Below are 27,261 nucleotides of genomic sequence, written 5' to 3' on the forward strand. Positions count from 1 at the left end.
GCAAAAGTCACCTGGGATACCTGAACGATGGCAAAGGTGGGAGGTGGCTCCTGAGCCACAGCATTCCAAATCCTCAGTTTGGGACATCACGGGCCCTGGGAAAACAGTTCACACTGCATAGCTTTCTACACAGTGTGACGTGTGTCATACAAGCATATATACATATTTAGCATATCATGAAATACCCTGGCAACAGATTAAACACATTTTATACATGATATAAATGGACTACACAGGATTTATCAATGAAAGGAAATGGTTGCAAATGTATAGTATGAATAATAGAACAGCCACAACATTATACTTTCTCGGTGCATAAAAGCATTTGACAGTGTTGAGTGGCTATATTAGATTAGATTGCATTCAATCTTTGTACAATCTATTGGCTCGTTAGGTTTGGTGTGTTTTCTAGGACATGGTCAAATAATCCCTGGGATTGCACAGCTCCTTTTTCCCAGCAGTTCTCCGGAATTCCCACAGTTGTTTTGGAAATTTCTCTTTGGGAGTTTGCTAAGATGCATTGGAGTTTTGGTAGTGACCAGACTTTGGCCCAAACAGACAGTAATCTCCAAATCCCATTTTTGATTTTTCATTTCAAGCTAGAAAGTTTTCTCAGGGAAATTTCACTTGGTTTGTAATATATGCAAGTATTAACAAACTAGGTACATTCATATTGCAAAACAGGTAATTGCAAAGTTGGTAGTGTTAGGTTGGACCAGAAGATAAAGGGTGTGAAGGTGGAAGAAAATACTCTGGTATGAGGATGATATACTTACTAGCTCTTCAAGGCATATTCAAGACATTCCTTGGAGGGTTATTGGAGTTAACTATCAGTGTAAAGAAGGGACTGCGGGTGGCTCAGTGGTTTACACTGCTGAACTGCTGGGCTGGTTGATCAAAAGGTCAACAGTTCGAATCCGCCTGATGGGGTGAGCTCCCGTGCTTTGTCCTAGCTCCTGCCAACCTTGTAGTTCGAAAGCATGCAAATGCAAGTAGATAAATAGGTACCACTTTGGTGGGAAGGTAACAGCGTTCCGTGCACTTCGGTGTTTAGTCATGCCGGCCACATGACCACGGAGACTGTCTGCAGACAAATGCTGGCTCCCTTGGCTAGGAAACGGAGATGAGCACCGCCCCCTAGAGTCAGACATGACTGGACTTTAATGTCATGGGGAAAGCTTTACCTGTATCAGTGTAAAACCATGCTAGAAGGTTAATATTAGGCCTTGGAACTAGTGGAGTTCAATTAGTTGATGATAAAAGTGAATTTATGGGAAAAATCACTATGAAAACTGAAAAAAATATTTGATGATTTTTCTGGAAGAGGGTTTGGAAGGGTCTCTCATTAAATTTAATGCAATATCTTTTTTCTTTTCCTTTTATTTGCAATAGTTTATGTACTCTGTTTTGGTACAATAATTACAGTCTTGGGAAAGGCAGAAAATTGTAAAAGGCTTTATATAGGATAGGAATGAATCTAGAGTACATTTTCAGACTTAGAAAGGCAGGCAAGCATGTATGCAGGCAAGTAGGTTACTAGTAACTAAATATACCTACAATGTAGGTAGCTAGTAACTAAGCAATATATGTAATGGTTCAGCCTAATCCGGATGATGAGAAGGTTTCTGTTAGAAAATACTACTGGAATATGTCACATGACCTGACTGAAGAAAGAGGGGAAGTTGTGGTAAAATAACCCCATGAGAATCCATGAAATCCTGGAATGTGTTTTAAGGAGCCTTGGTCCAGACATCTCTCCACGAGAATGAGAAAATCCAAAATCAGTAAAACAGAATAGTTTAAATAATTAGGATAATTTAAAAGGTGGATACTACATAGATATTACACGCTTAAATATTTTTGTTGTGAATAATATGATATAGCAGCACTAGTACCAATATCAAGGTGTAATTGGTTAAGAATAGGAAGTGGTATTTCAAACAGCAAGGAAATTCTAATTGTGTTTACATAGAACGGCAGCTCACCTTAAAGTTATTTACAAGTGTCATATATTTAACAAAATTTAAAAATAGGATGTATTCATCCATATGTGCTAAGCTGTTAGAGAAGTGCAATGGGAAATGCAGATCTTGAGCATAAGTGTTAAGAATTGGCTTAACTCGATTATGTCAAAGTTATTAGACAATTTTATCTATAAGATAAAATGGGCTACAAGTTGATTAGTAATTTGAATAGAAGGCATTCATGCAAGATGATTTTTTTTCTTGAACATGTGGATGAGAAATTATAATATGTTAGGAAAATTAGGTTTAGTACCCAGAAAATAGAGACTGTTTGATAGAGAATGGGCAAGTTGCAGAAATGGAAAAGAAGTCTTGACAGATGTACTTGCAAATGAAAAGGGAGAATGACTGGCCTGGAGTTACTGATAATTAATTGTCCCCTGAAATAAAAATAAGAGAATGCATGTAAATGTATTTTAATATTATAATGTATTGGGTAGTGATAAATTTCTCCAGTTACCATCACATCAATAAAAGAAGTATTTTAAAATGTGGTATACATGCATGTGTGGACAAATCCTTAGATGTCTTCAACACCAATTTGACCAACAGTTTTAGTTTCTATACAGCTTCATTCAATTAAAAGCCAAATGAAGTGTTAAAACACTTTTCTAATTCATAAGTAGCCCAAACAGATTTTGAATATTCTTTCCTGCCAGTAGTCTGTCTCATTTCAGACACCTTTACCAAATAAAATTTAAAATCTTGTTTTCACAGTCTTTTGAACTCAAGAGTTGTATAAATATAAATTTACTTAGATTATAGCCCCTGAAAGATAGTTTGCTCCCTTTGGCATGGCAGTAGCATGCAATGTTCCCTATAAACTTATAAGAAACAATGCAATTAATTCTTTAAAGCACCAACCAGGCCACTGCATAGAAATAATAGAAACATAGCGATTCAGAAGGAAGCTCCCTGGCCATCTAGTCTGACCCTCAGCTCTAGCTGGCTCCACTCATATAATATCCAACATGTGGACGTCCAGTCTTTCCTTGAACACCCTCACTGATGGGGGCTCCACCCTCTCCCTTGGTAGCCCATTCCATATCCTAGGGGTCCTAACCATCAGGAACTACTTCTTGACATCCAGTCTGAAGCCTGGTTCCTTGAGCTTTGCCCATTTCCTCCACCACAAGGGGAGAGGACTTCCACCCTGTGTTAGCCCTTCACACACCTATATGTCTCTGTAAGATCCCTTCTGAGTGTTCTCTTCTCCATGCTGAAAAGACCCACCTCCTCAATCTCATCTCACCTGTCATCCTCACATTTCTTAAAAATTCCAGAAAAAGCTTTGAATGCACCTTTCAGTAGCAGTGCAGTCCTAAGTGGCACTGGGGAATTTGAAATGGCAAGTCATCCAAAGCCATGCTGGTTTTCACCAGCCACAATAGGAGGTATTTGGGGCAGAACTGCTCTCTGATCCCATATAGTCCTAGTGGGTGCAAATTAGTTAGGTCATTTCCAGGCTAACATACAGGAGGTGATCATGAGGCCTCTCCAGTGAGTGAGAAGGCCTTGAATTAAGCAGCTGCTGCCTGCATCCTTCTCTCTGAACCACCCAGTTTTGTGGCTTACCGACAGTGGAGAGCCTAGTGGTGGCACTGAGCTTTCCATGGGTTTACCTGGGCGTTCTGGTACAAACATCATGGGGCAAAGTCACCTTTTCCCCATCCAAATTATTCAGAACCATTTTTAAAGGATTTTGTTCTGTAAAGGAAGATCCCAACTGATGGCTTTGCACTGCGGTTAGGATTGCTTTGCCGATCTCTAGTTTTGCTCTCATATTGAGTTATTTTAATTACCGTATGTTGGATGAAATTGTGCAAACTTGACCCAAAATCTTAGCATAGCAAGAGCTATAATTTTACCGATTGAGAGAGCACTTTAAATATTTCATGTTTTGGGGGAAATCTATTTAAATATAGCATTTATTAGTTGCCTGCATGCCTAAAGGCTCCTGTTGTTATGTACAATAATTAAAGCAAAGCAATATTGCAAAAATTGTGAAACATTAAAATCCCAGTATTGATACAAATTAGAATTGTGGGGATAGGGGAGGAAGGGCAGAAAACCATATAGAATGTGTACGGTAAAATGTGTATGGTCAAAAAGAATTATTTAAACACATCAGTACAATTCATCATAAAATGAATAAACTATATAATGAAGGAAGATGACAGCAGTGTAAAAAAACAACAGAAGCTATAAAACAGTGGGAGCAAATGAAACTAAGCTGCCGTCTAGTCTATAACCACTTAAATGGTTATAGTCCATGACCATCGTCTACTATAATCATGCTTTTGCAACAAAATCAACTTAATTAACATCTTGGAGTGCCCTCCAGGAAGTGGCCAAGCAAGTTTATTTTGTTAAGGAATTCCCAGGGTGTGAACTTAGCCCTCAAATATGTTACTTAGAGGAAAAGATGGAATGCAAGTTCTACTCGTGGTACCTGGACGTCATTCCAAGTCAGGCAGCACCACCAGTTGGAAAGCTCATTCCTTCTGGAGGAGGTGGAACCCTCTCTAGAGTCGGCCATTACCTTGTCATGTACAGGTTGAGTTAGTTTCTTTTTATTTATTTTATCCCTTAAATATCCTAAAATAACAACATAATAATGTGCAACTAATTAAATAAGCAAATGGAAGATAGATAAACACATAGACATGTACCATTTCTATCTATACCAAGAGCATGCAAGTTTTTTCTCAAAAAGGAAAGATGTCAAGGCAAAAAAGCTTTCAGAGAATCTTTCCAAATCTCCTGGAGCTAAGTAAACTTGTCCATAATGTCATTGCAGCAGATCAGAATCCATCTCCTTCTTGTTTAATAAAGTTAAATGATGACCATGTACATTGGAATATCTCAACATCTAGGTAGTCCTTTAGATACCTTACTTGATGAGTTATCCAAATTAGGGCTTCTGTCACCTTCCAGGAATGGGCAAAAACATGGAGCAACCAACAGCAGCAAAAAAGAAAAAGAAATCAAATCTTTGTTTAAGAAGATCTTTAATTAATTAAATCAAGTAGTGTGTAACTTGGATTGAGATGAATTGGTTGATTAGTAATTGTGTTAATTTCATTTTCAATCTTTCTTCAGAAGCATTGAGCCAAATGGCTCGGCAGTTCTCCAACATAAAGGAGATTTACTTTTAGTTATCCTTGCAAGTTTCATGACAAAAAGATGCCATCCATAATCATCTTGATTGAACTTTCTCTAATAAGGGCTGAGACTGATTTCAGTGGATGACTTGGACCAATTTTTTGCCAATTTATTTCATACTCTGGATTTTGTCCTCAAGCTACTTTTACTTCTCTCAAAGTATAATTGGCAGCATCAAAAAGGCATTGATAGGGTTTCAAAACCATCCCTTTAGAACCTGAGTTATAGTCAAGTAGGTAGTTTTAAGATTATGTGAGCTTAGTCAATGGAACATTTAAAAAGTGAAATATTTGGTGGACTTGGAGCCACATATTAGGAATATGAGAAATCCTATCAATGCCTGGATTTTGTCCTCAAGCTACTTTTACTTCTCTCAAAGTATAATTGGCAGCATCAAAAAGGCATTGATAGGGTTTCAAAACCATCCCTTTAGAACCTGAGTTATAGTCAAGTAGGTAGTTTTAAGATTATGTGAGCTTAGTCAATGGAACATTTAAAAAGTGAAATATTTGGTGGACTTGGAGCCACATATTAGGAATATGAGAAATCCTATCATTAATTTGTTATCCTGTTAAACATATGCCCTTTGCAAACAAATCTAACATGTTATATAAAGCTGTGTCCTCCCAACCAATAAATTGAGCTGTTCTGCCAGATGTAAAACAGGCTGTGAATTAGGAAAGATGTAAGCAAAGATTTTTTGGACATTAGGAGGGCTATGTGAGGAATCCGTTTTGGAGGTGGGATTCCCTAGGATCAGCTCCCCTGATTCCAAACTGCTTTCTTGTGGCCATGAGTCTGACTTCCTAGAGAGTGCAAGAAGCGTTTGCATGGGTGCCCACCAGGAAATGAACCTCCATGAATGCCGAGCAAGAAGTGTCCTTCATCTGTGCTTGTGACCTAGCAGCTGTTGTGCTGCGTATGCAATGGAAGAAGGTTGCCCGTTGTGCAACCTGAGTTATGCAAATATTTGCAGACTTCTTGGTTTGGCTCACTTCATAAGTGAGGGCCAAGCATAAGAAGTCTGATGAACGGAAGGACAGAATCTGGGTAGGAGTGTTGTAACATATCAATAGTTGAATCACTATGCAAAAGTAAAGAACATTAGAGACAATGTTATTTAGTAGTATTAGTACTTTTTAGTACAATTAGTACTTTTACTATTTTTCTGAATCAAATGCATTAATCAAAGGTGAGAAAATTACACACAGTCTTTGAATCAAGTACATAAAAAGCTAACCCATATTTATTTTTTCCATCACCCTTTATAGAAAGGGATGGTTAAATCATGGGTCCTCAAACTAAGGCCAGAGGGCCGGATGTGGCCTGTCATGCCCATTTAACCAGCCCGCCCCGCAGGTTTTGCACTCGCTGGGCGTGTGCACAGGCACACGCAGGCGCACAGCTTGCTCGTGAGGAGGCCGCTTTGGACTAGCTCGGAGAAAACAATCTCCTTGAGAGCAAGCTGGCGCCTTGCTGTGCATGCGCTCGGCGGCAGCTTACTCGCGAGGAGGTCGCTTTGGACTTGCTCGGAGAAAACGATCTCCTTGCGAGCAAGCTGGCGCCTCGCCCCGTGCCCCCCAGCCCCGGCCTCACCTTGCCGTGTGTGTGTGTGTGTGTGTGTGTGCGCGCCCCATCGGCCCGTATCCACCACTGGCTCCTGTCACCTGGACCCCTTTAGAAAAAGTTTGAGGACCCCTGGTTTAAATTATCTAAAGTTTTTTGAGCATCTAAGGATAGGGTAGCTAGAGATTTTTTAAAGTTTTCCTAATGGTCGAAAAAAATTAGAACTCTAAAAATGGGATTATTGTAGATAATAAATCCAGACTGATTTGAATTAATATAATGTTAGAAGCCATAAGAGATATCAGCAGTTTGTAATCACTGTTAATAAATGAGATGGGCCCATGTTTATAAACATGTATATATGTTTATATACATAAAACTTTATGTACAAAGTTATACAACTTTAAATTGATCTTTGCCCACTTGAAGAAGCACAATGATCGAAAGCATTTTCCAAGTCTCTGAAATTTGGTGCCCTTTAAGCACTTCATTAGATAATATCACTAGTATTGCCATTAAAAGGTTTGTTTATAAAATTCCACAACGAATCCATCAAGACCAAGAGATTTTCCATTCGTAGTGTTCTGAAGGGCACTTCTATTTCATAAGACATGATTAGGAAGTTCAGAATTTCCCTGCATTGTTCTATAAATGTTTAAATTATAGATCTTCTAAATATTTATCTGTGTAACATCATGGTCTAAAGTGGAGTATAATTCTGAATAAACTTGTACAAAGTGAATACTAATTTAATTTCCCCCAAATTAATGAATTTTCATTATTTTTAATTGATCAAATAGTATTTCTTAGGTTACAGCACTTTAATTCACATGCCAAAAATTTAGAATTCCTGTACCTAAATTCTTATTTCTGATTAAAGTGATTTCAAAATCTTAAGTTCTTTTAATTTTTTTTTTGAGTAAAAGATAATAGATTTTTATCCCATCTGATTATTTTGTGTTTCAAAATATTTTGTGTTTTGTGTTTCATTTCAAAAAGTTTTATTTCTGATGAAAGTGTGTATTTTTGTTTTTGTTCTTGTGAGGCTTTCTTAATTTCTGCTGATTCACTTATACAAATGCTTATTAGAGATTTCATTTCATCTCATTTTACTGCATGTGGAAATTCTACTTGTTCATCTATATAAAAATTATATTTCAGTCTTATTTTTTTCATAGTTGATTTCGTAAAAGCATATGGTTGCAATGCCATGTAGAAGTAGATCAATTCAGAGTAGATCAAAGGTTAAGTGTATATCATAAGCACAGATATTCATCAAAGAATGGGATCAGATCGTTCAGGTACGCCTTTAACCATAAAATGAGGCTTGCTATTGCACATAGTTATGAAGGACCAGGGCAGAAATAGTAATAAGAAATAAGAGCGTACTTGCAAGAGAAAAAGAACAATAATAATTACAAACCCCAAATGTGCTTTAATTAATCTCAGAACTTTTTAAAAAATGCCAGGGATCTAAAAGAGAGCACCTGGACTAGGGAGGATGCTGGAATGAGGAGGCAAGATGCATTCTGTTTTGGAGTTCTCCGAGGTATTGCCTGAGTCAGCTGACCGAGGAAGAGGGAAGGCAAGGCAAGGCAAGGCAAGGCAAGGCAAGGCAAGGGAAGGGAAGGAGGACAAGCCATGGCAAGGCAGATCCTCTGTCTGGCCTATGGTGTGTTTTCCTATGTGCAATCAACACTGCGGAGTTGGCTTGCAGAAGTTGCTTTGTGTTGCATGTGCTAGATTCTTACATTTATATTTGCCTTAATTTAGAGGAAAAAAAACTTTTCAATTTAGAGAAAAAAAGGACTCTTTAGGAAATGAGTTGCATCCCTGTGGAGTCAGACTGTTGCATGCAGACACGCAGGCCTGTGTATGCCTAGTATTCTTGTCTTGCTGAGGCTGCAAGTGCATAACTATAACCATAGAAAGCATTTCGTAGGCTAGGAGGAGTGGCGGGAGGGAGCTATCGCCACTGTTCCTCGCGTTACTGGCCGCAGTGATATGGGCAGCTGCTGTCACTGTAATTTTTGTTGATCCGCAAGTGAATGAGGCGCATAGACAAGAACAGAGAAAGGACGTAGTGAGAGAGAAGCACAAGAAGTATTGGGCTGGTTCAGCAGACTGTAACCTGGTTTCACATTCAAGACTCATCCAGAGCACACCTGAAGCTGTGTGAAAATCCCAATCAATATCGTATAAGGAAAAGGTCACACCAATTAATTTATAGGAAATCGGGTACTCAAATCATGTTCTCCTGATATCAGGTTCTGTGCTAAAATATTACTGCCTTCCTGTCCTCTTGGATTATTCCTGTCTTGTCTTGTAGTAACTCTGGGTCTGTCTGAATTAAGAAGATGAATACAGCAGCTCTTGCATTTCACTGTAATGTCTAGAGCAAACCATTATATGTCATGTTCAGTAGGATGTGCAGTCTAGCTGCAGTTGGATGACAAAAGAAAAGTACAAATGGTTAAGCGCTGGAGTTTGCCAATGTTTCTATGAAACGGCTTCTTTTGCAGGTAGTTTTCTTTATGAGTTGGGTTCAGTTCATGGAGCTGAAGTTTCTTCTTAGCCTAAGCAGGAATGTCAGAAACTTGGCTGAAGTACTAGATTTTGATTATAATTTATATGTGTGTTTGTAAGAAAAGACGTGCCTAACCCCTGCCTTAGGCCTTCCTTTGACATCTGCAACATGACATCGGGTGCTAGTCTGAAATATCACATAATCTCACAATAAGCTGTTCTTACTGCCTTCCCAATCTCACCCTTTTCCTTTAACCATTTCATTCTGTGACACTGTGCTTGTTCGGTGGCTAAAAGCTTTGCAGACTTGAAGGATACCTGCTTGATAGAATTTCTCCCCAACTTCTCAGCTGAAGTGTGGCTGGAAAATTAAATATTCGCTGTAGCTAGAGACTTTCTGAGCCCCTTAGAAAATACCTTGCCATCTGCCTTGCCCCAGTGGCTCATCTCAGTGTCTCTGTGTATGCTCATATGGGCAGATTTTGTATCATCCATTAGCAGGGAGAAGGCATCCACATGGATCATGGCCCTGTAAGCCATCCAGAGACACACAGTGATTGGACGGGTTAGAAATATCCCTAATAAAATAAAATAAAATCAATCAATCAAAATAGAATGACTGCCTTGCAAAAATCTGCATATTTCTAACCCACATAGACATGCAAAAACTTAAGACAGTTCAGAAAGTGAATCTTTAGCAACATAATCCTCCTGTGCTGATGCTTGTTGGGCTGGTCACGAAGTGTGGTTGCCGAGCCATATTTGGCTTAGTCAAATGCAGCATTCACACATTGGGAAGGCCTGTACTCATTCCTAAGAATATAGGGCAAATTTATTTCAATTTGTGTATGACCCATGTATATCTCCCAAATGTAAATGCAATTTCTGGCCAAAGCTCAAACATTTCTGAACCTGGCATGCTGTTTACAGGAGAGTAAAATGTGTTTTTTAAAATGTTCATTAGAAAAATATGCACACATTTTAAGTAAGCAACATACACACTTTAATCATTGAAAACCGATTGTATGCTTTGTACACACCCAAGTACTTCATGATTTTCACCTTAACAGAAAGTTCACAGGCTTATCCGGACATGAGCTGGATTGATCTTCCAGGTAGAATTGAGAAAACGTTTAAAAGCCCAAATTGTGCTTATTTCCATATCCCTTCTTGTCCCTAGGTCTTCCATCTGTGGCTTTCTGTCCTAAGTCTTCCAGTATTTCTTGCTGAATCTCATGTAATTCTTTGCAATATGAAATTCTGAAAACAAAATAACTGCCATAATATAGGCAAATTTGATTAATATACAGAATTCTGATCATATCAATACTATGAAGAATAATTGTGTATTTCACAGCCTATAATATACTTTGAACTAGTTTACAAAATTTTGTGACTTTACCCACCCATCCAACCAGCCTGGACAGTCCAGACTTTGTGGCTATTTGTCCATGTGGACATATGTACAGTGCCTTGTAAAACTTCACTCCCCTTTGACTTCGCCACATCGTGTTGTTATGAGCTGGAACTACAGTTGATTGAGTTGGCATTGGCACTACTTGATATACACAAGATACTGTGTTGCACTGTGAAGGTGGAAAATATTGTGGCACAAAATTTAAGGAAACAAAAACAGACCAGCACTTGTTGCTTGCAGAAGTGTTCACCCCTCTTGCTCCAATATGAGCAACCTTCTCCCCCCAGAAGTCATTTTCTGTCCGTACGGAGTTGAATAGAGCCCACCCACATGTTGTCAAATTAAATACACCTGTTTCTGGAAGCCCCAGAGATTGTTGGAGAGATTATCTAAGCGACCAAAGAATTATCCAAATAACTCTGAAAGGAAGTTGTGCAGAAGCGTGAAACAGCTGGATTATCTAACAACAGAAAACAAACCAGATTATGGCCATTGCTCCGAATACCCTTCAAATTCTTTATTACGAAAATGTAAGACTATGGCTCAACTTCAACTCTGCTTAGAGAAAGTTGTCCACCAAAACTCAGTGAGTAAGTAAGAAGGGCTATGAATCAGAAAAGCAAGCCAAAGGCCAATGGTAATTATGAAGGTATCTACCACTGAGATGGGAGAAATCATCCATGGAACAACTATCACCTGGATGCTCCAAAGAGCTGAGCTTTATGGAAGAGAAGAAAGCTATTGCCGAAACTAACCCATCTCAAAGCCCATTTGGAGTTTGGAACTGTTGCAAAACACTGTGTGGCACAAAGCCATGGTGCTGATTGCCCTGAGAACATCCTACCCACAGTGGCCGTGGGGGCAGCATCATGTGATGGGAATGCCTTTCCTCAGCAGAGATTGGGAACATGGTCAGGACTGAAGGCCCAGTCAAAGCCCAGTTCTCAAGAATTTGTGGCAAGACTTAAAAGTTGCTGTTCACCAATGGTTCTCATCCAACCTGGCAGAGGTGGAGCAGTTTGTCTTGAAGAATTGGGCAAATGCTGCAGGACTCAGATGTGCAAAACTCATAGAGACTTACCCAAGCAGATTCACAGGTTTAAATGCTGCCAAAGGTGCTACTACTAAGCGCTGACTGGGGGAGAGGAGATATTTATGCAATCTACAAGTCTAGGTTTGGTTGAGGGGGGGAGAAGTTGTGCCATTATAAAACATATCTTGCATCTTAACAATGTTGAGTATCTTGTATACATAAAATGGTAACAACGCCATTAACAATTAAATGCATCTCAATTCCAGGTTTCCACATCTTGTGAAAGTAGGACGAATAGTCCTGTACCGTGCTTGAATAGTGACTTTTGTCATGCCAGCTCTAGCTCTTGTAAACAGTGTGGTCCTTTTTGTACATCTAATCACAGGCATATTTAATTATGTCTCTGATACCCCAGTTTGCCATGTGAATGCAAACTCCAGGATGGTCCAACTAACTTACAGAGGAAAAGATACATTGTCCATGGGCTAAACCAGCTCAATGCAATGTGTTATCCATCAAATCCAATATAGCTTTTTTGTTTATTTGTTATTTTGCCATACTAGAGGAACACTATGGAGGGAAAGGTTTACTTTGCCTAAGGTTTCCAACTAACCAGGGACGAAGTTGTGGCTTTGGGGGTAGAATCTCTTATGCCAATTACTTTTCCAGTAATTGGACAAGGTTAATTTCCCACTACAACTCAGATCTATTCTGAGTTCTGGCCCAACCCTTAATGCTCCAGTCCCACTCGGGTGCCAATTTTCAGTTCTCAGAATTGACAACCTGAAGTTGCTGGCAACTGGCCACACATGACTGTTGAGCCTTACTGTGCTTGATGTCTCACAGTTTTTTTGGCTTTTTCCTAAATGGCGGTTGTGTGGCTATGGGGAACATAATAGAAAATGTCAGAAAATAATCAGAAGAAGAATATAGCTTGACTGCCAGTTGTCAGTCCAAGATTTGGATATGAGGTCATTTGAAGGTGAACCAAAAAGGACTTTCTGCAGTATTTGTACCAAGAGTTTTGTGTGAAAGGCCTTCTCTCTCCAAGTGTGATTTACTTGCCTTTTCATCCTTGTTAGTGTGTCCTAATTCAGCACTAATAGGAAGCAGGGCCTCTCTGGAACTGCAAGATGGTTCTATTGGGAAGTGGTTCTGTAAGCTTAAATCAAACCAGCTTTTTAATCTCCTCTTTATTTAATCTGTTTTTGTCTTGTGCCGTCTTAGTGTTCTAACTGGGTCCTGCTTTGCCCATAAGTAGCAAGTTAGTTTATGGTGCCCAGATACTTATGGCAATAGATCCTCCTTGGATTGTCTGCTGTGTTGCACAAACCAAGAATTATGGCCTTGGCAGGGGAGACAAACCAGACTTCCTGGTTCACATCAGAGCTCATGGTTGGCAGAAGCAATCATGCAGAATACTCCAGCACAAGGCAAAGAAATGGATGGACCATATTCTTCTGAAACTTGGCTTAGAAGAGACATCAGCAGGAAATGGTGACTGCTGCAAGCACTAAGTGGTTTCTTTTCACATGATGCTTGTGAACAGGCAAATGAATGAGCTGGGATTGAGGCTGTGTTGTTCTAAACTTTACGGAAGCAAAAAGTTTCACTTCATGCGGTCGGTCGTTCACAAAGAAGCTGAAACCTATATTTATAGTTAGATTCCCACCCTACTTTAATTTCAAAGGGAACTATTACACAATAAAGGGCTATGCTTCTTTAAAAATTACATATTCAAGGCATCTAAATTGGAGAGCCAAATTACAGGACATCTTGCTTGTTGTGCTGATACTGTATATATGAAAGATTCAATTATTCTTAAACTTTTAAGAAAGGTGCTCTTAATTATGATTAAATGTAGTAAATAAGAATGCAATGTTTGCAATCTGTCCTCACATATGTAAATGAGAAAGAAATCAAAGTGTATGTTAAGATAGCTACTGTTGATACTGGAAAAAATATTTACACCGTGGTATAACAGATGCTAATTTGGCTATTAAGCTAAATGACACAGACAAATGACAGAGATGTAAAGATGTTTTACTGGAGACCAAGGTCAAGATCAGCCCAACTACTGTACTTCCAGTCGCAAGTATGGGTGTGAAAGTTGGACAGTGAAGAAAGCCGGTGGGAAGAAAATGGATGCATCTGAAACATGGTCCTGGAGAAGAGCTTTTCAAATACCCTGAATAAACAGAAGGACACACAAGTGGGTCCTGGATCAAATCAAGCCGGAAGCAAAAATGATAAAACTGAAACTGTCATACTTTGGACACAGGCAAGACTCCTTGGAAAAGACCATGCTAGGGAAAGTTGAAGGCAGAAGATGAAAGGAAAGGCCAAATACGAGATTAATTGAATCCATAAAGGAAGCTACTGCCTTGAACTTGGAGAAGCTGAAAGGAGCTGTCATGGGGAGAACATTTTGGCGGATTGTCATTCATAGATGACTTGAAAGCACATAACAACAGCAAGGGCAGAGAATAAAGCCCATTGAATCCAGTAAGATTTATCTCTGATTCATAAGGCATGGGGATGTACACTAATTTAACAATGTGTGTGTGCCTGTTGTTGCCAATAATCCTTATTGTTATTCAGGTATATGGGGAGGGGAGGAATCATTTATCTTTTCAACAGGATCTGCCCAAGCTATTTTGCTGCCTAAAGCAAATGGTAAGATGGCACCCTTGCTCTTTCTATATACAGAAGCATCTGAATTGGCAGTCAAGTCCTACTTTAAAATGGCAATAAGAATGTGTTCGCTACCGCACATGGGCTTATAGGGTGCAAAACAGATTAGCTGGGTTCAGACAACACAACAAGCTGTGCTTTTGTTTTTGCTTCCCCCCGCCCCCATGAATGGCCTCTCACACTGTTTGAATCCAGTCACAGCACTTCACCATAGGAGGTTTGGACTTGGAAACCATGATAAGAAGCTGCACTTCGTTCTATGCTTTTCCTGTAGTATCATGGCTTGTCTGAACCTAGGATCATGTTTTCAGCACTCCTGGTATACAACTACCAGAGAGTCCTCTGGAAAGAGTGGCAACTGCAGGAGCCACTCTAGCCATCTAACCTGTATCTGTGGATCGATGAAGATGAGGCAGATGACACAAGCAGGGAGTGATGCACCTTGGGATTGAGTTTCAGGTGCAGTGTCTGATGGGACACATGCCAGCAGTGGAAGGACTATGCCTGGAGGATGGAAACCATGATAAAGTAGGTACCACTTGATTGTCAGGTAGATAATGGTAGAAACAACAACAACCCTGTGTATCATGGTAACCACTAGGGTGGCTTGTCATGTTGAGAGAATGCGGCCATTGTATGGCATGCACAGCCCAATCATCCGACCGAGAGACATATCTAGGCAGGCCAGCAGAGCAGCCACAGCGCTGCCACTGCCGTCCCACAGCACCTGCCCCCAAAGGCGCTGGCCTTGCTCTGCTTAATGGTAGGACTGGCCCGGCTTTTCAATAAGATTAAAAAATTAATACCAGTAAAGACCATGCTCTGCTAAACTTTAGAGGTTATGCCATAAGTCTCGTGGCTCATGCCTGTGAGTTACCTTCGTTTCCTAGGCCATTTTACTCATTGGTGCTTAGGAAATATTGCTTACCCCGCCCCGCCCCCCCCAGGATTCTGGAGCAGGGGATTCCTGGGAGGATGTTCTGTCTCAGGAGCTACATGAATCCGCTGAGTTTCAAGGAATTGTCCAGAGTTTTGGAGTGTGCTGCCATCAGTAAACTGATGTCACACCTCTCTATTTCTCCCTTCAGCCCCAGGATAGAAGTCTATGAATGTGCTAAATTGGTGCCCCTCTGTGGCAGTACAGGGATGGATGCTAAGCTGAGATGCTGCTGCTGGCGGGCGCTTCTTCCGATGAGATGGAGAGCGTTCGCCGTGTTCTGGGCAGCCTCGCACTCTTCTTGACGGATCAGATCCACCCCTTGCGCATCCCCTACGAGCATCTTTGCCAGTTGGGGTTCAGGTGGCCTGAGTCGCATGGAGTGCCTTCTGCCCGCTTTGCCCCTGTCTGGGGAGGAATGGCCTAGCTTCAGACTGCCCTCTGCACCAAGGCATGGGGACGGGGGACGCTATGTCAGCTATTTTTTAACGGGCCTAGTTGTATGAACTTGTTTAGATTTGGAGTTTTTAAATTTAGTTTTTAAATTTCGGTAGCCAAACTCATGTGGTTTTTCTTGCATTTTAATTTATATTGTAAATGTATTCTGTGAGTTGCTGTGTACCATCCAAATAGCACTGACGATAGGGCAGCACAGAAGTGAAAATGCTGGCCCTTCCCTCTGCCAGGGGTCAGACACTGGATTCAGTGTGCAAGCTGGAAAGGGACCGTACCTCAGTGGTGGAGCCAGCCCCTGCTCTGCAAGCAGGTGCAACTCCCTGCTGAAAATGCTGCCCGTCAGTCCTGTCAATACCCTGGACCAGTCTATGACTTGGGAGGAAGCAGCTGTCTGTGTTCCTGCATGTTTTTGACTCGCTTCTTTAGAGTTCTGAGTTTTCGGCACTGCCTTCGCCTTAATTGTCAGAAGCTTTGAAATCCATATTCCCCTCTTCTCTTGCATGATAAGAACTCGAGCAAAGCAATAACACATTTTCCTTGTACATCTTTAACTCCCTTAACTGCTTTCCTGTTACACCTGACAATCGCTATCCTCTGAGCCTGGTTATCTTTTGGCCTTGGCTATCTCAGATCAGGGATTGAAGGGGGCGGTTGTAACCTATACACAAGCCTACACAGACTCTACTCCCCAGCGTTCCAGCTGAAAGCCATGTGAGACAACGGCCCTCGCCTCTGCTGGCAACAAATCGCCATCACTTAATGTGTTCTGTGCAGAAGGACTTCTTTTTTCTGTGTTCTCAGTCAGCTGCCCTGCCCATCAGATTCACTGGATGGCCTCAAATTTGAGGCAGACCCTCTTTGAAAAGACATGACTGAAGTGTAATCAGACAGTATTGACTGAGGGAAAACACAAAACGCAGCTTCTGCGTAATGTCCACGGATGGTAGAGGCCCAGGTGTAGGTGGAGCCTTGGGTCCCTAGTCCTGTCACCTGCTGCTTCCTGGAAACAGAGGCTGCAGTCGTGTACCTGCCGACCTGGGAGAAAGCCACACTGGTTTTAAAGCTCTTCTTGCTGAACAGATGATCCACAAATGCGATGAGAAACAGAATGGCTCTCCAGAAGAACCCTGGCGCTTACTCTGAATTAACATGCGTAGGCCAGGACTATCAGACTTATTTACTCCTAGGCTTGTGCGGTTTCCATTTGGATCCCTTATTAAATTCACATGGATATGAGAAGCATGTTTAGAATTGGAACATGTGTGCTTCAGGATGCTCATCACAACTTCAAATGATGGGAGTAGGAGATTGGAAGGAGGAGAATCTCACGGGGAGGGGGTTAAAGAGGGGAGTCCACAAGACGTGGGGCAGGAAAGATGGAGCAGGGTTGGTGAGCACATGGCAATCACAGCCACAGAAGCAGCTGCAGCAGCTGCCGGGGAAAGGACGTTGGGTGCATCATGCTTGTCCAGCATCCGTGCACGCACTGGCCAGCCAAGTAGGATACGAGTGGAACAGCACTCTCGCACCCACGTTCTCCAGCAACTTTCTGTGCCATGAATCTGTCCATTCCCCTCTTAAATCCATCCAAACATCCTGTGGAAGTGACTTTTATTGTATACTTTACCTGCTGTATGAAGAAGCAGCACTTTCTGTCTGTCCTGAATCTCCCACCAAAGAAAAACATCTCTCTATCCCCTTCGTCCATAATGTGCCCAATTTGGACACCTCGATCCTGTCTCCCCTTGCTTGCTTTCTAAGATAAACAGTCCCAGGTATCGTAACCTTCCCTGACCCAGCCCCTTGGTCATTTTAGTAGCTGGAGTGCAGCACTTAATCAATGCCTGTGGAAGGAGCACCTGGGCCAGAAATGGAGTGGCAACAGGGCTCGCTCTCCTTAGTCTTCTGCCCGTTGGAGCCTTTCAGCAGGTGCCTCACCTGAGGCAAGGGGAAAGGGAAGAAAGTGGCCACTCTGCACTGGTGCTTCCTCTCTGATGTGAAACGGGGCAGGCGCAGGCTGGGGGTTGCCATCCTGCTGCCACAAACGAGCTCTTCTCAAGCAGCAAAGCCCTGCTAGACCATGCTTCAAGTGGGGCATAAGTGCAGTTCAAGCGGATTCCAGCCACCACGGTAGTTTGCCACCATTGCGGGCTAGCGGTAGTCTCAGCAGTGGGCAGCCTGGTGAGAAGAGCATCAGATTGCAGAGTGAGCAGGAGAGGCAGCTGCACCGAGAGCTGGCTGGCAAAACCCTCGACGGTGCCGGTGCGTGGCTAGAGCCGCTGTTCTTCTCAAGCAGCTGCCCAGAGTAAAAGTCTCAGTTTGGTTACTAAACGGCTAGACTTGCTGAGGCCAGTCCTGATACGCTTGAGACTCTGGGCACCCTGCATATCGTTATCTGCGGGGTATGATAGGAGGCCATATGTCATGCAGAATTCCCCAAAGGTCAAGTTCCTCAGGGCATAACACTTACTCTGTACACATGTGTATGTGCATTCAGTGAATAAGGCTAACAGTGGCTACTAGTCCTCATGAACAGATGCTGCCTTCAGTGTCAGGGACCTAGTCGCTGAGGGATAAGAGTTGGGGGTTTTGTTACGCTAAAGTCCTGCTTGTGGATTTCTCACAGGCTGCTGTGTAACCAAATGCAAGATGAGATGGGCCTTGGTCCGATCCAGCTTGACTCTTCATCGTGGTCTCTTATGTTTATATTTAAAGGAAATCTTAATGAGAAAATGGAAAGTTGCTTGCAATTTGAACTTTGGTGCTTGGGGTATATGTTGGCGTACCGTCAGAGCCGACTTGCATATCATAAAGAACACAGATTTGAAATCTTGATAGGCGTCTGCTAAATGACTGTCATTCAGCCCACTCTGCCGCCCCAGGTGTCCAGCGTCTTTGTGCTGTAGGAGTCAAACCCTTTAGATGGGCTAACATTTGTGAATCAACCCTCATTTACTGGAAACTGCAGCTTGTTGTAGGTCAGTTAACCCCAATGAACTGTGCCTCCCACGAGTGCCAGGCTGTGTATGTAACTCATTGTTGTGTCCTGCGAGCCTGGTGGTCTTGGATTGTGTGGGGGTAGTTTAACCCCTGCAAGACCCATACTTACTGAGTTGGGTACCCCCTGCACCAAGTGGGGGCTACGCTGCAGCCTCACTCCTCTTGGGCTGTTCTTTTCTACCCTAAGATACTTTCCGGGCATTTTCTGGATGGCTTGATGGTATCAGTCGGGCTGCCATGATGTGTACCTTGTTAGGTCTAATCCTTATACGGCTCCATACCTTGAAGTCAGGGCCCACTTTCTCTGTAAAACTGTTGGTTTAAGCTCCTGTTTCTCATTCTGAGCCCCATGCCTTTTGCACATGAGCATGTAATATACACTGATGACATTTAGCAATAAGATCAAGATTGGCACCGGGTTGTGAGAACTGTCCTAGCATTGCTTTGCGTCGCCCGCTCGTTGTATCTCGCTCTCAGCTCATAAAAGCCTATCGGGCTGTTGTGCCAAGTGAGGCACAGTTGCCTGAGTTCACCTGCTTCTGCTGACTCACCAGGTTTTAGATTCGGGACGGCTGAAAGAATATGCTGAGCCATACATTTTGCTACAAGAAAAGGAGAGCTTGTTTTACAAGATGGTTCAACAGCTGGGCAAGGCTGAAGCAGCATCAATAATGGAAACGGCAAAACAGGTAAAGTGCCCCCCCTCCCCTTCCCCTACCGAATGTTGTAATTACATTTGTCTCAACTATTTACTTTTCACAAGTTAGCATATTCAGTGTTTCAGAAAAACCATCTTCTCCACTATAGTTAAAACTCTCATAGCTTTTCAATTATAAACCCTTGTTTTTCAGTCTTTATTACTGGGATTTGGAATAATATATACCCAGAGCTGGAAATAACATGCTGCCAAAGCAGAAAACAACTGTGCTTGAGATTGTACTTAGACGTGTGTGGAAGATAATATACACTGTGGTCTTAGCTACACTCTTTGCCCTCCTGATACACTTGCATGTCTGTGATGCTTCCTAACCACTGCAGCCTTCAAAAGAATTTTTATTAATTCATAAAGCGTTTTGGCTGCTTTTCTCCCCTTCTTCTTTTCTGCATTTACCTGCTTTTACCAGTTTGCAAAAGTAGAAACAGAGTCGGGCACGTCTCATGGCCAGTAGGAATTGATGGACGTCTGTGCTGCTAGGGAACGGAGGCTAGTGGAGAATGGATGGCCATCGATTCACAGCACTTCTGCATCCACCCTTTCCATGGGGTTTCTGTCCCAGGAATAGTAAAATGGAGATTGATCATGCTTGTGCTTTTGTCTAGCCCAGCACTGCGCATTGTGGTCAGAGCTGCAAGAAAGCTTCACCATCCTAGACCAACAGATTGACCGACAAATCTGCAGTTTGTTCATATATTTATTATGAAGTGTTTCCTTTTATACTGTCTATCTCCAAGTGGCTTGCATGCAGACATTAAACATCAGAATTAAAATTATATAATAGAATGCTAAAACTTTTCCACTCCCAACAAATGTTAGATCAAGGGAAACTGTGAAAAGAGACAATGAAATGAAGGGACCACATGATGATTATCCACTATTAGCCCAGGGAAGTTTCTCATAAACAAATACATTTTAAGGAGGTTTTTGCCTCCCAAACCATAGGGGCAGGGGATTGCCCCAGAGGGTGGGCACCGCACTAAGAAGGTCGACTTTTGAGATGTTTGGCATGTGCAGTGCAAGCTGAAAGAAAATTTCCTTTTGGCATGAATACAGAAATAACAGAATTAATATCAGGTTTGTGTACTAATACCACTCTTTAAAAACTAGAAGCAGTATATCCCAACTCTGATTCTTTGCACAGTTTCTAGCCTTCTCAGATGCTTGTTTTTCTGTCTGCAAACACTTCTAATAATCATTTTCAGGGATTTCTGGACAGAAAGAAAGAAAGAGTGGGAAAGAGGGAGAGAGAGAACGTCTTTTTCCAAAATTCAGCATGTGAAAATTATTCTTATTCACCACAGAAAACCTGGTGAATGTCTGCTTCGAAGCTTGCTTTTTTATTCAATGGAGCCCTTGCCTGTGTTAACTCGGCTTTTCTTGTTTGCAGACGTGATACTGCTCATCCTTTAAGCATGGTTAGCAGATATCAGTGGCGCTTTCTCCCCATCTATATTTCTACTCTGCTTTCAGATATAAATTGTCCCTCTCCTACCGCCAACCTTAGCCGTGGTTAAAACTTTATCAGTACTGGTCTTCACCGCAGTAAATGGTAAACTTGGCACACAATGAACTATTTGAAATCTCCTTTAAACGCTCATTTCGCATACTGGTCAGTAGCAAAATCTGGTGTGGACGAAATGGAACTTCACTCTCTTGTTTAGGTTTATCCCATAAGTAGCTTTAATACAGCCCGCATTCAAGCAGGAGAGAGGATTGAAACGGACGGCGGTGTCCCCCGGCAGCAGCAAGCGCCTCTGTCCACACGGAAATGCCCCTTGCCTTTATAGCGTTATTTGGTTATCCAGAGAGAAATAGAAACCTGCCCAGTTGCGATGCTTGCAGATTGCAACACCCTCCCGCGCACGAACTAACACACACTTACTTGTTTGTGTCAGTGTTGATTTACAACACACACAGACTCCATTTTGGGTTGTCACAAATGGGTGTTATTCATCACATCTCGAGACTTTTCAAGAATGTGCACTAACTGTGTTCTTGACACCTATGTGTGATCTATTTCCCTACCAGGCCTGGGGGTCCAGAAAATACACAAGGCCTAATACTTCCTGCTTTTATACTGGTTAACTTTAAGCACACTTAAGACTTGTGGGGGTTCTTTGCACTGGAGAAGTGAAGGCCTTGCAGAAAGGTTTGTGTGAAGCCAGGACCATGCTGCAATTCATTTAACCGCATTTCCCTCTCGTTAGAGGAAGGAAGCTCTGAGAGTGCGACTCTGGAGAGTCATTGCATAGATCATAGAATCTCCTAGAGTTGGAAGGGGCCATGAAGTCCCTCAGGTCCAGCCCCCTGCTGTTGCAGGACACCATGTTACACCATCCCACTCAGATGGCTGCCCAGGTTTTTTTTCAATGTCGCCAGTGTAGAAGAACCCATCACCTCTCTAAGTAGTCGGTTCCACTGTTGTATTGCTCTTGAGGAAGCTTTTCCTGCTGTCCAGCCTGAATCTGGGTTGTCACAACTTGAATTGATGATTCTGTGTCTTACACTCTGCCATCAGCAAGAAGAGATCTTGACCTTCCTCTTTGTGACAACCTTTCTGGTACTTATAAAGGGATACCATGCCCCCCTCAGTCTTCTCTTTTCAAGGCCGAACATGCCCAGTTCTTCCAGTCTCTCCTCAGTTTGAGTTTGCACAACTGAGTGTGCCAGCTGCATCTCTTACTAAACATGTCTGAACTGGCCAGGGTTATGCATACATCCTATTTGAACTGTGCTGTCTGGGGAAGCCTTTGACAAGCATTCAGAAGCTTCAGTGGCCTGGGAATGCTATGGCCAGACTTGGAATGGTTGCAAGGCTCATATGAATCCCTTGTTACAACCCTTCACTGACCACCTACTGGCCTGTCTCCAGGCACAATTCAGAGTACTGGTTCCTATCTGCAAAAACCCTGTGTGGGTGACACAAAATTTCAAGATAGTTTTCAACTTGGAGTTGCCAGTTCTTTTTCTGGAAAGGTGCATATGCCTGAAACCTCTCGATACCAAGTGGAAATTCAGAGGCAAACTTTATTACAAAGTGAGGACACAGTGATGGGCAGTGTCCGTGCTGTGGAATGTCTTCCTTCCCTAGAATTCTTTTGGGCATAAGAGCCCTGCCAGAAAATAAGTTGGCAAACTATTTAAAAGCGAGGTGTGTTTAAAAGTAACTTTCACTGTGGAGTGTGTGTGTGTGTGTGTGTGAAGAGAAGATCCCTTAGTATACCTAGGTGTGTTGCACGTATGTAGGAGTGCTCATTGGATTGTGGCCATGATCTATATATGAACAGTGCCCTATTAATTTGCTGGGAGCATCTCTCAGTAACATATATTACTGGGAGCACAAAATATGTGTTTCCTGCTCTATTTGCAGGGTAGCATGAATATTAGGCTGAGCTCATGACACACGTCAGCCAGCGGGAAGATAGTGTATTTTGTGTGTACGTTTTAAAGGCTCAAACAAAACTTTTCACATTCATCTTTGGGGGGAGAAATACATTTTGAAGTCCTTTTTCACCCAAACACATTTTGCGATAAGAGCACACAAGTCTTGACATTATTTCATTTTGTTACACGCATCTGTCAGGGAACAGAGATATGATACAGCTACTAAAAACTGATGATTGTGGAACAGTGAAACTTGACAGCATTTCATTTCCTTTATGTTCTGATTATACATTTATCAGGAAACCTGTATCTCTGGCAGTTCAGCTAGAAATTGCTAGAATTCAAGAACTCAAAGGCTCAGCAAAGAACTGTCCTATTATTTGGTATCATCTTACATTTTAGAGAAGTTGCTTGGTGGAGCCATTGTTACTGCCTTTCCTTTCCCTTTCATTATTGTGGCACCCTATCCCCAGATCACATTTCTATAAGGCTCTGTGACTTCTCCAAGCGCAAATTAAACACCAGGATATTCCATACGTACATCCTGAAGTTTCAATGGTTGTCAATCATAGTTTGTAAAATGCAGGGATTACAACCTTGATATTAACATCCAAATCCATTGTGCTTATTTTTATGTCTGAAAATGAAAAGCTCTTGTGCAGACACTAGATTTTGAAGCTGCTTTGTCACCCTGTTTTTAATTTATCTCCATTTCCGAGCTGGTAAAAGGATTTTATTTATCTGGTTAATGTCAAATGATAAAGTTATCATTTGATCTGAATTATTAGCACTTCGAGTGGGATGGTAGATATATACATTGCTATACGCCAGCTTTCCTGCAAATTATTAAAAATTCTTCAGGTGATTCTACTAATTTTTAAGGAAAATGCAGGGAGTTAAAATGTATGCTTTTCCTATTGTTAAATATCCTTAAGTCACAATCTTTAAAACAAGCTAATTATGAAACTAACATCAAGATTTTCCCTCTCTAGGTATATTTTAAGAAAAATTACCCTGAAGTTATTCCAAATGGTGAAGCAGTAACCAACTCATCAGGAGAAGATACCCAAGGATTAATTATTTTTGAGACTGCGCTATGATTCCATGCATTAGGGGCACTGGATGATTTTCTTTTAGGAGGATGTAATAGTAATGTAATGCAAACCAAAAATTGCTGTTAGAAAAGACTGTTTTTGCACTGAATTGCTTCTTGTTATATTGAAGAAAAAATATATTTTCACGATACTTGTTCCTTTCATTTGAATGTAATGCAGTTCAATATTTTTACAATGCAGCACATCTTGAACTTTGTTTTATAACTGCCTGAGCCTGTGGATTTAGCAAACAGATATTTTACCCTGCAGAATCTAAAGCCACGTTCTGTACTTGGGAAATTCTTATTTTCTTGCTTTGCTACAAAAGTGCCTTAACGGAGAGGGAGTGCTCTGTGAGGGTCTCCTCCTGATCATGGATTTCTGGGCCACTTGGTGGTCATAGGTCATGGCTTAAGTATGCCCACAGTACTGTCCAGCTGGGCTGAGCAGGCGCAGCGAGCTGGTCCCGAGGTGGCGATGCTCGTCTGCCTGTTGCTGCATCAGCTTTGCCCACTGGCTCCACCCCACCCTTTGCCTCATGGCTCTGAAAAGAGGGCGCCTTTCGTCTATTCCAGGCGTTGCAGCTGTACAAGAAGTCCTGAGCAACTCATGACCCTCTCGCCATGCAAGGCCGGTCTTCTGTTTTGGTGCTTCCCAGCCAAGCGCGTGGTCACCGTATAAGCAATCGGGATGCTTTTAGCTTGGTGGGTCGCAGCTTGTACACTGCAAAGGGCCGGAGCTCCTTCATGCATCTGTGTGATTTCTTTGCTGCCGTGTGAATGTTTTGAACCGCTGGTGGTGAGCACAGCTCACTTGGAAATGTGCTGTGCATTTTCTCAGGTTGGAAATACAAATACATTTTCTCACTCTGCATATTGAAGCAAGGAGAGAAAACTGAGTGAATGTCGCCCTCCCCAAGAAATGTATATTTGCGAATTTGTAACAGTTACGCCCGTTTTTAAGCAACTGGATAAAGTGGCTAGTTCAAGAAATGACCAGGCTTTATGAAGGCAACTTTTTAAAATGATCTTGTCTTTTAAATTTGAATTAAGTGGGGAATGAGAAAATTTAATAGACTTATACCACAAATCTTTACATTTGGCAATTTTCTCTGTTGTACATCACAAACTTCCATTAGCAGTGAAGGATTTTCATCAGGGTCAGTTGTATACTACTTCCAGAGGAGTAAATCACAAAGGAGTCAAGTGTTAGAAAGATGGCATATGTTATCTAAGCTTTGTTGAATCTTGAAAGTCATATTTTGAGAGTCCATGGGTATGCAAGGGCTGAAATGACCTAACAGGCATTTTCCTTGTCAGTGAGCAAATTTAGCAAGAATGTTCCCATAAATGCACAGAGTTCTCTCCCAGTTATTAACAATGCATTGTATACATTTATTGTGCCTTACTGCGTTTCAAGCCAAAAGTAATTGAAAATACATTAATTTAAACCCACTTCGTGATTTTTCTTTATTTAATAATACATCATACACAACTGCAATCATTACCTGTAGTTTACCCATGATCTCTTTTCAGAATCAAACCATTTAGACTGAGAGGATCCTGTACAGGTAAGAACGGTCTTGCTTACAGAAGAAATCAGCAAATTATTCAGCAAAAAAGTACTATTTTAGACATCCATCTGTCCTGCAAGTAGATTCTATATATTATTTGAATAAATCCATCTTTGCAAAAGTTGAATAATATGATAGGCCTAGTTCTACTCCAAGTCTTCACATTGCACACTTCCTTGAGGCACTTATTGGTACAAGTAACCCTTCCATTTCTTCCTGAGGTTTCGCAGTGTTGGTAAGAGAAACTTGGAAAGGCTGCTAAAGACCCTCCCAAGAGATGCCCACCCTTTGCCATAAAGTGTGGAGACACAGAATTGCCACGATGCTGCTACCTGTTGCGTGCACATACCAGGAAATACTTGTTGACTGTGATGATGGATGATGATGAGGAGGAGAGGAGGAGGAGGATTTTATTTCTATACCACCCATAGTCAAAGCTGTCTGGGCGGTGTACGACAACAACAGAATGAATACAGTAAAATACAAAAGATAAAACAGTAAGAATTAACCATTTAAAATAATATAAAACATGAAAAGACAATTAAAGAAAATTAAACAGACTCAGCCAAGAGTAAAAGAGTAAAACTGTGGTGCAGTCTTATTAGGCGGCTTATAAGCCCCCCCAAAGACGCTTACGAAACCATTTTCACCTTCCCATCCTCCTGCCCATTGTTCTTGCAACATGGGCTTTTTTGCCCATCTAGCTGGATGGAAAGGGAAGGGGGCTGCAGCACTGTTGGGACAGCTAGTATCTTGGCTGCTCCAGTCTTTTCCTGAGCCCCTGAAACTGGCTTTTTAGCAGCACATCATGGTTGGTTTCCTGACCGTGGTCAGCAGCCGGCATGGTTGTCTGCACACTATTTGTGATCCCCAGCGTCGTGCTTGGAGCACAGCCTGACCTGGGAGCTGGGAATCCAATCTATCCCTCAGACACTATCTCAGGGACATAGCTGCATTTTTTCCTCTTGCCATAAGGAGCAAAAGCTCTGGGTATTTAAGTCAATCTGGTCTGTTGCCTCAGTGTGAACTCACATTTGGTTTTGCACATCTGAATCCACTTGATCAGATTCATAACTGGTTTCACAAATACAATGCAATTGGTGCATTTCAATTAAATAAGTGTTCATAAATAATAATGTGCAGTCTTTACAGTGGGTCCAAAATATTCTAAGGAGATTTGTGTATTTAATGTTCAATGGCATTTATAAGTCGTTTCATCCTAAGTTGAGGTTGTATGAAACTCCAGAGATGGAAAAGCAAGAGATCGGCTATCCCTCTTGCTATCCAAAGAAACAGCCTGATCTTGCAAGATCAGGTCATAAAAGCAGCATATTTTGCCTAACTGAATTGATTTAATAGTATAGTTTTTAGAATGTTGACAAAAATCCCAGGTATCTCTGGGAATGCTGAATGTGCTGTTTTAACGTGTTTTGACAGAACAGAACTTCATTTTGCATAACTGATGTCAGTGTAATAGATATCCAAATTAAAAACACTGTAAGTTGAATGGATGCTATGAACTAACGATGGTTATGTGAGGAACATTTTTCAATGCCATTAAACTTTATGTTTTACTACTTATTCGAAGGGTTTTTTCATTAAATATAAAAACTGTGGCTAGGATCCAAATGTTCACTGGAGAATATGTAGAACTCTCTCTCTCTCTCTCTCTCT

At 41.6% G+C, this 27,261-nt stretch overlaps 1 protein-coding gene across 5 annotated transcripts in view; it reads left to right on the top strand.

The window, feature by feature from the left end:
- The window catches only part of ABCC4 (ATP binding cassette subfamily C member 4), a 166,134-nt gene extending 140,666 nt beyond the window's left edge, over positions 1-25,468 (top strand). For all 5 annotated transcript variants that reach the window (XM_044437824.1, XM_044437822.1, XM_044437823.1 and 2 more), the window contains 2 exons: positions 19,373-19,507; positions 23,913-25,468. In XM_044437824.1, the coding sequence (XP_044293759.1) occupies positions 19,373-19,507; positions 23,913-24,020 (243 nt within the window). In that variant the 3' untranslated portion in view covers positions 24,021-25,468. The remainder of the gene's footprint in view (positions 1-19,372; positions 19,508-23,912) is intronic.
- The last annotated feature ends 1,793 nt before the right edge of the window (positions 25,469-27,261 follow it).

Source organism: Varanus komodoensis, unplaced genomic scaffold (assembly GCF_004798865.1).
Source record: "Varanus komodoensis strain SLA01 unplaced genomic scaffold, ASM479886v1 scaffold31, whole genome shotgun sequence".
Classification (NCBI taxonomy): Eukaryota; Metazoa; Chordata; class Lepidosauria; order Squamata; family Varanidae; genus Varanus; species Varanus komodoensis.